This window comes from Gossypium arboreum, chromosome 9, assembly GCF_025698485.1.
Source record: "Gossypium arboreum isolate Shixiya-1 chromosome 9, ASM2569848v2, whole genome shotgun sequence".
Lineage (NCBI taxonomy): Eukaryota > Viridiplantae > Streptophyta > Magnoliopsida > Malvales > Malvaceae > Gossypium > Gossypium arboreum.
The window spans coordinates 89,353,536-89,364,367 of record NC_069078.1 but is presented as its reverse complement, the minus strand read 5'-3'; the positions used below and the strand labels follow the sequence as shown (position 1 = coordinate 89,364,367).

The 10,832-nt window shown below is 38.5% G+C and overlaps 2 protein-coding genes across 3 annotated transcripts; both read right to left on the bottom strand.

Moving 5' to 3' along the window:
• Positions 1-22: 22 nt before the first annotated feature.
• Positions 23-3,623, bottom strand: LOC108456848 (uncharacterized). Of its 2 annotated transcripts, none has more exons than XM_017755561.2 (8): positions 3,082-3,623; positions 2,671-2,810; positions 2,470-2,569; positions 2,272-2,370; positions 1,511-1,858; positions 1,082-1,174; positions 794-1,000; positions 23-603 (listed from the first exon to the last, which is right to left on the bottom strand). In XM_017755561.2, the coding sequence occupies exons 1-8, from the start codon at positions 3,394-3,396 to the stop codon at positions 340-342; spliced, it is 1,566 nt and encodes a 521-aa protein (XP_017611050.1). In that variant the 5' UTR covers positions 3,397-3,623; the 3' UTR covers positions 23-339. The 2 variants fall into 2 exon arrangements, with proteins under 2 accessions (XP_017611050.1, XP_017611051.1); XM_017755562.2 differs by having other exon boundaries at positions 3,051-3,519.
• Positions 3,624-4,779: 1,156 nt separating this feature from the next.
• LOC108454495 (chaperone protein ClpD, chloroplastic-like) lies at positions 4,780-10,634 on the bottom strand. Its single transcript, XM_017752975.2, has 12 exons — positions 9,249-10,634; positions 8,692-8,852; positions 8,372-8,601; positions 8,123-8,231; positions 7,912-8,042; positions 7,407-7,508; positions 7,040-7,321; positions 6,838-6,941; positions 6,432-6,726; positions 5,920-6,153; positions 5,542-5,775; positions 4,780-5,332 (listed from the first exon to the last, which is right to left on the bottom strand). The coding sequence occupies exons 1-12, from the start codon at positions 9,893-9,895 to the stop codon at positions 5,021-5,023; spliced, it is 2,841 nt and encodes a 946-aa protein (XP_017608464.1). The 5' UTR covers positions 9,896-10,634; the 3' UTR covers positions 4,780-5,020.
• Between the last annotated feature and the right edge of the window lie 198 nt (positions 10,635-10,832).

The following is a 10,832-nucleotide window of genomic DNA, read 5'->3' as shown; positions in this document are numbered from 1 at the left end:
GGGGACGAAAAGGAAAACGAAATTGGGTAGAATAGACAGCAACTGATATTATTTGCACAATCTTTATTTTTATCACCATATGGTGTCTTCCCCCCTCAACATATATCTTCAATAAGAAGAACTGTTCCTACGGGGGAGTACAGATTAGATTACATACTAAGATGGTGTGAGGGATCCGACACTCGGAACCAAAAACAAATCCCTCTACTTCAGTTATTTCCCTATACGGCATTGAATCATCTTTTTAATCCCCCCTTGTGTATTGTTCTACAAGTTTATATATAGCAAGAAATTAATATAAATTGCAAAGAATGGTTTGAGCAAGTGAAATTCAGGGGCTTAGAGCCCCTGGATAGACTCAAGACTGTATTGTTTAGGAGCTGAAGTATCAAGCTCTGGACTATCCTCTGGTTTTGGCTTCTTCATGGCATCAAGAGTCTGCAAGTAGGTGTAGGAAGCTGTCCGATCAAATGAACTGCCGGGGTTGCTTATTCTGCTAGATAGGAACCGACGGATAAGACCCTTAAGGAATGGTGCTATGCTATCTGGTTCATATTCTAGGTAGTACATGATTCCTCCCATGCATGCACAAAATAACGCCACCTGCAACAATTCACCACCCATATTTATACCAAAAACAATTAACTCAGCAATAATGCAGTAGATAAAGGGAATCATCTTTCTGTCTCTGCGCAAGAATTTGGACAAATCTTGGATTGTAACAAAGCCCCGAAAACAACCTCAGAAACAACTTGGTTATCTATCTCTAACTATTGGTGTGATTTTCACTTACCTCGGCATTTTTAACATCAGGAAGAAGGTGCCGATTTACTGAAATATACCACAACGATTCTGTGGCTCGTGGAAGAACATATAGAGCAAGTTCGCTGCGTCTAGATTTTTTCACCAGCAATACAGAAAGAGCAGATAAAGCACCAGCCACCCAATATACTAGCTTGTGGTCTTTGGATGCAATCTTTCTGTGCATACAAATAACTCCCTTGAATTGCACAAGAGAAAGTATCAACAACATATCCATAAAATTAGAAAACAAGTGAATGAGAAATGAGAAATCAGTTACCTGAAAGATTCCAACAAATGCAGCTAAGAAACTTGTTGATTGAACAGCATCTTTAACAGCAAGCCAACAGGTACGAGAAGGGGCTTTCATAAACTACAAGTGCATCACAACAAAAAAGAAACCTGTAAATCAACTAAAATAAATCTTGTCCTAGTTACAAAGGATAAAATTGTTGATTTCTTTCGTATGCTTGAGCGGGCATAAGTGCTTGACTCAACTATAGGAAGAGTAAGCTCATATTAAAACCCATCATTCCCATTCCACTAACTCAACATTACTAATGTGGAAGTCTATGTTAATCAAACTTAGGTGTCAGTGTCCAAAAAATGTACGTATCATCGTCTTGTTTGTTTCTTGCTTATAAGCAGAAGCCTATGATAGGAAAGTTCAAAAGCAAAAGGCAAAACAGTATGTAGTGCAAGATGTTACCTTTTGTAGGTGAAGAACAACGAATGGCACAAAAGTCAGGGAGAAGTAGAGCGGAAATGTTTTGCGGAAGGTAGTCGATGATGCTTTAGCATTGTGTGCTAGACAAGAATCTGTGTCAGGATGAATAACAGAACAAGGAATAATAGATGGGAACTTTTCCAACTTCAAATTATCAGACTTCCCTCGGCTATATAAGTAGGCCGATATAGAAGCAACATCTACTGGACCACCTCTACAGTTCTCCCTTACAGCCTTATATACAGGAGCTGCAACAGGACCCGTCTTATGAATAAAATCTTGATATGAATTCGGCAAGCTTTCGGGGCGCATCACAAATGCATACATGACCTGATGTGAGCATCATTCAGCAAAATGGGATGAAGAAGAAACAACTGTAAACCATCTTAAGAGAAAAGCTGATATGAAACAACAAGAGATTCTCCATTTATTTGTAAACCTCAGAAGCCCACTCCAATTTGTTATTAGACAAGCAACCTTTACCATATAATAACTTGTAAAATGGAAAATAGTAATCACAAACAGAATGGAGTTAAAATTCAAAAAAAAATGCAGGAAAACCAGATGTAAAAAGAGTCCATATCTAAGTTTCTCTGTGCATTTAGAGGCTCATATCAACATTTCCATATCAGTAATGAGCAGTCGGCGTAAAATAGACTTATGGATTTATGATTGTTTCAGTATCATCAATTAATGTACAGGGAAAAAGCAGAAAAAGGCGAATATGAAGTTGGTAGTATTACCTGAGCACATGCTAAAGCAAAAAGCAGAGAATCGCCATGCCTCCAATGGCTTCCCCATAAGTGAAACTTATTTTTTGACTTGGCAGAATTGTAAGCGCACTGAAGAGTAAAAGTAAAACGTTAGAAGAAAACTGGTTTGGTTCCTACGATTGAGCTTTGCAAATTTACAACTAAAAACGGATGCGTATATGTATGTACCTGGGCCACTCTAGCCAAAAGATAGAGAGCGAGCGTACGTCTTCGGTTTGAATCATCTATAGCTAAAACAGACAATCCCGCAATCGAACCTGCTAATATTCTGTTTCATAAAACAAAGGAATCAAAAGTTCATTTAATGGAAACCAGCCATTTTAGAACAAAAGCCAAAGCCGAAGTAAAGGTTTATATTAGTAAACTTACGCATTCACTGGTGTCTCTTTCTTTCTCAGTTTTCTTAGTAAACATCGAAGAGCATGGTATGATCCTGTGAAGCCACCGAAAAGTAAACCAACCCGGCATGCTTCCTCTCTTACAATCAAATCTTTCTCCGACACAAGTTGCTGAAAAACACCATTCAAACATTGCTTAACATCATATTTCTTCACATGCTAATTGTCTTTGCCAACACAAATAACAAAACTCAAAGTCAATTTAACCATAATCCATCATTTCATAATTAGAGAAATACATACATACATACATACATACATACATACATACATACATACATACATACATAAAAAATTCAGTTCCCACAAGCATTTCATAAATTTTCAAAAACATCAAAGTCAAAGCAAGACCTTTGATGAAATTGCCATAAAATGCTCCAACCTTGAGATCAAGAAGCGAAGAATAAGACTGCCCTCTGGCGAGCTTGAAAGCGCGAAGAAGAATCCCTACGCCTACTCTAACACCATAAGAAAGGAGAAAGCTTTGGCAAAGATTGCCAATGGCGTGAGCCACGCAGGAGTCGTCAGCGTGATCGCATGGCGGCTGATCACCACTCGCTGCTGTCCTCTGACGCCTCTGGAGCTCCTCTATGGCCTCCCTCAATCTCTCCTCCGCCTCACGCAGCCGCCGTTCCGCCGCCGCGCTGTCCGCCAACAACTGCGCCGAGGAATTCGGGTTTTTGGACAAAGTTGGCATTTCGGATTCAGTGTCGGCGTCGTTGCTATTGGCATCCAAAAGTTAAAATAGAGAGAAAAGACAAGGAAATTATGAAGTTCTGTCCAATACGCAAGTAATAAATTTGACTTTACTTTTCAAGCATTTCCAGTTTTAGGTCATCTTATCTTATCTTAACTAAATCTTCTGTCAAAGACAGAAACATTATTCTACCATTTTTTAACATTTTTTTTGTCTGTTCTTATCTATTTCCGTGCCATATTGAAAGATTTAACTTTAAAAAAGAAAAAAGAAAGTGAGAGAAAATGGAGGCTGAAGCTAAGGATGAAGAGAAAAGGCCACTTGGTTTGGAACAGCATTCATCACTTGCTTTGTCCTCAGATAATAAGCTGTTTTGGCTTAATTTGTGGAAGCCATTATTGTTCTAAGGGAGTATCTTTACTTTAGCTGGTTCATTGCTCTTCTCGGGATGGGAAGTACTGTAATCAATTTGCCCATTCTTTTTAATAAACAAGATAATCTTCCCATAACTTTCTGACAGAGTTATCGGCGATCTTCTTTTTTTATTAATTTTAAAAGCAAAGAATCAGTGTCTCCACTGTGCTTACCGAGGCTAATTCCTTGTCAGAAAATTGTTCCATATTTAGCTACTTGGGTGAGAGCTTTTTTTTTCCTCTATTAAAAGGCTAAACCCCAGGTTCTTTTTCATGTCTAGAAACTAGAATGTTACAGTGTCCCCACGGAATGGATCAGAGACATATCCATGGGGAGCTGGTTTGATGTTGAAGTTGGCAAGCAAACTGAGAAGTTTCAGATAAAGTAAATTATGCTCAAAAGTCAAATTTACCCCACCTACCTTGCAGTCACGACACGCCAATAATGAATACCCTCAGCTGCATGCATTGCAATATTGCATACTTAACATGCACAATTTCCCCAAATTATATATCCATATCTAGCTGCCTCGTTTATATTATCCAAGTTGAAGCAAAGTATACAGGCAAGGTTAAGGGACAGGAACCATCACCATCGTACACTTGCAAGCTCACAATTTGTGAAAATATCAGACCACTTGTTTGGCAAGCAACTTGCTCCCTCCATGTTCATGTTTCAGACCCATGATTGCAAATATCATAAGCATTGAGAAAACTTTTTCCACGGTCTTTCAGTGACAAATGAATTTGATTGAACCATAAGCCTAACACGTTTATGGTACAGAGTGTAATCCAGACAAGTCAAGTTCAAACAGTAAAATAACTCGAGTTTGAAATTAACTTGAAGCTTGCCATTGAGCCCTAAACCATAAGCCTCACACGGTTAAATTGGTTTACTACTAGGAAAATAGTTCAATTTCCATGCTCATCTCAAATTGAGATCTTTCAATATGATTAAAAAAAGAACTAGTTTCATCTCATGATGATACTCGATTCAAATATCAAGATAATCTATTTAATAACTGGCAGTGCTCTAGCATATATAATAACGTAGATGTACTATATATATTATATTTGCCAACTTAAAAGCTTTACTTATATACAATTGAATAAATTAAAATATACTCTAAATCCACCCAAAAAAAATACCCGTATATTTTCTACATGTATAAGGCTACATCATCAAATAATATAGTACTAGGAACAAGTAACTAGTAGGTAGGTGTTGTATCAGACACAGTGACGACCTTATCTGATGGACTTGAAACGACGGTGTTCCCTGAAGCATCTAGATCAATAAAAGCTGTTTCGCCAGGCTTGTATTCTCCAGCCAGGAGAGCTTCACTCAAGGGATCTTCAATTATTCTGGTAACCGCCCTCCGAAGGGGCCGAGCACCAAAGGTCTGGTCATAACCTTGTTCACAAATGAGGTCCTTGATTGACTCAGACACCTCTAAACCAATTCCAAGTGACATGAGCCTTGTTTTCACCTCTTGCAACATCAGTTTTACAATCTCAAGCATCTGCACAGAAACCAGATAGATGTGACTGACAGCGTTTCAGTAAAACATATTCCTAGTAGAACACAGTTTACAGCATTGAATTACCTCTTAACTCATTCTAAGTATCAGTAATTTTTTCAAATGGGTACTCTCAGACGTTGATACTCAGGCTAAAAAAGAGTATAGGAAAGATGGATATTGTTTAATAAAATCAACAGAAAGTTGCAAACCTGAGATTTTTCTAGAGACCGAAATACGACCACTTCATCAATCCTGTTGAGTAACTCTGGACGGAAATATGTCTTCAGTTCTTCCATTACCAAAGCTTTCATTCCAGTATATGAAGCTGATTCATCGTCATTGAGCAAGAAGCCAACGGAAGCACGTCTACCTTTTGCAATAGCAGAAGAACCCACATTTGAAGTCATCACCACCAATGCATTCTTGAAAGATACTCTTCGACCCTGATTCACAGAAGCTTAAATAAGAGACGTGGATAATCAACTAATATCAACAGATGATGACTATTTATCTTTGCGAAAGCACCAGTTTTTATTATTTTTGTAAATACTTGCATCTCAGACTAATGCACTTCAAAACAAACCAACCTGTGAATCTGTGAGGTGGCCATCTTCAAACAATTGTAGAAGAATGTTGAATATATCTGGATGGGCTTTCTCTATTTCATCAAGCAATAACAACGTGAATGGTCGTCTTCTAATAGCTTCTGTAAGCATACCCCCCTCTTCGTAACCGACATAACCAGGGGGTGATCCTATTAGTTTACTCACTGTATGCCGCTCCATATATTCACTCATATCCAATCTTAGCATAGCATCCTCCTGCAATAATGGCATTGAAGGACAGAAAGTATAGCAAGATTAAGCGGTGTTACAAGCCAAATTAGAAATACAGTAACCCAAAAGACAAAGGAATGCCTAAAATTCCCCAGCTAGTACATAAAGTTGCATCCCTTTCTTTAATTCTCGGAGGTATGCTGTGTGAATTAAGGCTCTACAGGAAAAATTTGCAATAAAGAAAATCACCGTATTTTCTTACCAGTCAGTCATATAAAAAGACTACTAAAAGCTGATCCCAAAGACTCAAAATGAAGACTTACCGACCCAAAATACCATGCTGCTAAAGCTTTTGTTAACTCAGTTTTTCCAACCCCAGTTGGACCACAAAAGATCATTGCGGCGATTGGTCTATCTGGATCCTTCAGGCCAACACGAGATCTCTTCACAGCTCGAGAAATGGCAGCAACAGCCTCGTCCTGACCAACGACCTTTTTCTTAAGTTGCTCTTCAAGGCCAACTAGAAGCATTCTTTCATCGGCAGTGATTTGCTGAACAGGGATCCCTGACCAAGCTGAAGCAACTGTTGCAATTTCTTCAGGTCCCACCATTATAGGTCTGAAAGAATCACCACAACAAATTGAGTTTGAGACTAGACAAAGACTAAAATACCAAGAACTTAATGGATGTATCATTAAACATGACTCCAGTAAAGAAAGAAAAACATACTCATCATCATGTGAAGCAGAAGGCAACTGGGATTTGAAAAGGTCTTCACTAGAATCATCCACATTGGAAGCACCATTACAATGTTTCAACCTACTGGCCAAGACCTAATATCGAAAGAAGTGCAAAATGGAGGTTAACAGCAAATTATTACCAGAATAAATACAAAAACAAAAATAAAGTACATCACAAGAGAAGATTTTACCACTTCATGCATGGCCTGCACAGTTCTTATTTCTTCCCAATAATCATCAGGTGCCTTAGAGAGAATGTCAGTTTCTTGCTCTCTTTTCCTCCTAAATGCTTCAATACGAGCTCTACTTCCAGCCTCATCAATGAGATCAATTGCTTTATCAGGAAGATACCTGTCAGGAATGTATCTTGCTGACAGGTACACAGCAGCATTTATTGCTTCCAGAGTGTACTTGCAGCGGTGATGGGACTCGTATTTTTCACGCAGACCAAGCAGTATCCCTACTGCATCCTCCTAAGAGTTATCACGTAAAATTCAAATAAGAAAAGACAGAAATATACACTAATTTACATATTGGACAGAACATATCGAAAGCAACCTGGCTTGGTTCATTAATCCATACTGGCTGGAATCTTCGCGCTAATGCTTTATCCTTTTCAAATTGGGTCCTATATTCCCCAATAGTGGTTGATGCCATACACTGCAAGCCATGAAAATTCTTAATGCCCCAATTAAAAGTTTAATAAAAGCTTGGTCAATGAGTAGAACTTAGTTCCTTAATGGTTCAGATACCTTGGTATGCCAATCATAATATGAAGAAATACAACATCTATACTAAAATATTGAGGCTAACCCTGAATTGGCCCAATAAGGACTAGGACTTTATCGACGGTATACAATGAGCAGGACCTCCCCCAGCTTGGACTTCAACTTTTCCCCAATTTACAAAAGCTTGGCAGGAGAAAAAAAGTCGGTCTCTATTGAATAGAACAAGGGTGTTTTCTGCCTTTTAGTTCAAAGAGGTAATTCTTGAATTTCCAAATTGTCATTATGTTTTTGCATTTCAGGCTTTCAACAAAAATTACCATAAGAGGAACATATACCTGTAATTCACCCCTCCCAAGTGCAGGCTTCAATAGATTGGCAATATCAAGAGCAGCTCCCTTATTTCCTCGGCCGACTGTACCAGATCCTATAAGTGTGTGGACTTCATCAATAAATAGAATGACTTCACCTGCAGAACAAGTATAGCAAGTATGAGAACAACAAAATCCATACTTTGGACCCAAAAAGGCAAGTCATCTCAGCAGGTACCCGATTTTATTGCCTCGCTTAGTAAAGCAGTAACACGTGCCTCCAGCTCTCCCCTCTCCTTTGCACCAGCCATCAGAAGTCCTATGTCCAAGGACATTATTCTTTTATTCTGTGTTAAAAAAAAAAGGCAATAAAATAATTAAATTTTGAGATAGAGCATCATGAAACGTAAGACCATTGGCATTTAGATGAAGGAAAAATGAACTAGCTATACTATCTAGAACATCAATGACTTGTGAAGAGACGGACCAACAAAAATGCTGGGATTTGTGCCTGTGCAATCCTGATTGCAAGTCCTTCAGCAATGGCTGTTTTACCAACTCCACTTTCACCAAGAAGAATAGGGTTATTCTTGGACTTGCGACAAAGTATCTGAATAGTTCTTTGAACTTCATTCTCCCTGCCAATAACAGGATCAATGAGTCCCTCACTTGCACGAGCTGTAAGATCCACACAGAATTGATCCAGAGGACTTTCCCCTAACAATCACATATGAGATACAAAGCATTAGCCTTTATGATTCTAAAATAGAATTATTAAGCAACCCAAAGAACGGGTCAGATTTCTACCTTTTGTCTTGTCGGGGGACCTCGTGCCAGAAGCATTACGAGAGAGAGATTTTTCAGGCATCTTTTTTGACAACACTGGAGGTTCCCTACCATCTTTTGCAAGCTCCCCTTGCAGTCTGGCGACTGCTGCAGTTGCCAAGTGATTTACATTTGCTCCCAATCTGAAATTTTTCAATACAAAAGTTGATGGCATGAAACATGCATCAGTCATTCAGTCCCAGATGTTCATATGAAAATATGATGTTAATTTCAGTTGTTACTTAATTTCTCAACAAAACTAATGACACTAAAGATATAACATAAAGCCCAATGTTAATTTTATTTTAATTGTAAGAACTCTATAGTTAGTTCATTATTTTGCATCCCTGTTTTTGCCCCTCTTACATTACGACATACAATTTATATCCTTCCTCAACGAGCTTCTGAAATAGCTAAATAATAACTTCATACGTCAGATAATGCAAAGCAGACAACCCAAGTTTATGTTTTACAAAAATGTTTCCACAAGCAAAAAGGAACCAAATTTGCTCGGCCATTTTATTAAAAAAAAATGCTACCTTTTAAGGACCTGATCAGCATTTCCATCATCAACCGTGAACAATCCAATAGCAATATGCTCTGGTGAAATAAAATTATAACCCATACTCCTCGAATACTCCACGGCAGCCTCAAAAACCCGTTTTGTGCTTGCAGAAAACGGCACCTCCGTTGAAGAAACAATGGACCCTTCTTGTTTACCCGAATCCGAATCATGATTACTAGTTTGCCAAATGCTGCGGACAGCCTCACGAGCCTCATCAATGTTTAAGCCGGACCCTAAAAAACCATCGGGGTCGCGGTCTTCACCGATCAAACCCAGCAAAAGATGCTGGGTGAAAACCATATCATTGCCTAGAGACTTGGCTTCCCTTTGAGAAAGGATAACAGCTTTGATAGCTCGCTCTGTGAAACGCTCGAAAACTGCAGAAATTCGTAAGGGTCTGTTGCTTCTTCTACGAGAATTGAAGCGTTTAACGTGAACAAAGCTATTGGAACGAGAGATTGATAGGCCAAAACAAGAAGAAGTTGAAGAAGAAACTGAATTGTTGTCATTTGGATGGAAATGGGAAGGGAAACGTGAAGGTGATGAAGGATGAGAAAATAAGCAACGTGACCGGAAATTAATCGGCAAAGACGAAGAAGACGAAGAAGATAAAACCTCCATGTTTTTTTTGGGACAAAATTTTGTGTTTAGTTTTTTGTAGCTACGAATGCAAGCAAAAGAAGGAAGGAGCAAGTATAGGCAGAGTTTTGAGTTGATGTCCAATCAAATTTAAAGGATTTTTTCTGGCTGTCGGATGGGGGAAGAAAGTAGAAAAGAAGAGCAGGGTTGACACGTCAAAGCCACCCTTCGGGGTTTTTTTCTTTTTTGTCGTTGTTGTTGTGTTGTGAATATAAAGCAAAATTAAGGTTTAAAACCTCAACGAAGAAAAAAGTCTTCACTTTTAGCTAAAAGCCTCGACTACTGCATTTTGGCTTTGATTTTTGAAGGTGTCGCGCACGCAAGTACAACAAGAAGGAGCAAAGAATAATCTTCCGCCAAACCCCATAACTGCCAAGCTCTTACCTGACACTGCCAAAACCCTTTTTTTGGATTGGCCCAGCTTGAGACGCACGTTTTAGTTTGATTTCCACGGTTGTTGTTCTTGGTCGGAGGCTTCTAGTCTTTCTTGGAAAATCAATGTATGAACCCACGATTTTGTTAACGTCAAAATCATTGCTAGGCTAGCTGTCTCAGTCCCACAACTAGGAATGCAAAACCGAAGAAAATGCATACATATGGTTCATAAGTACACATTTTTACCATGCCAATGTTGCATAATCAATTAGTTTCAGCTTTTGATTTACGATAGAAACCTTTTCACATTTTAAGAAGTTTATCCACGAGTTGTATCCACTAGTGACAAAAATATGATGGTTTTAAACATGATGTTAATAAATATTTATATCATGTTTGAAACGTTGACATTGCATTGACAAATTACCTACGTAACTAACTTGTTTTATAAACCCAAAATAAAACATATTTTCTTTAGAAACCGAAATTGTTTCAAGTCAAAAGGGCCAACAACTACGACGAATAGGGACAGCGATGGATCCTA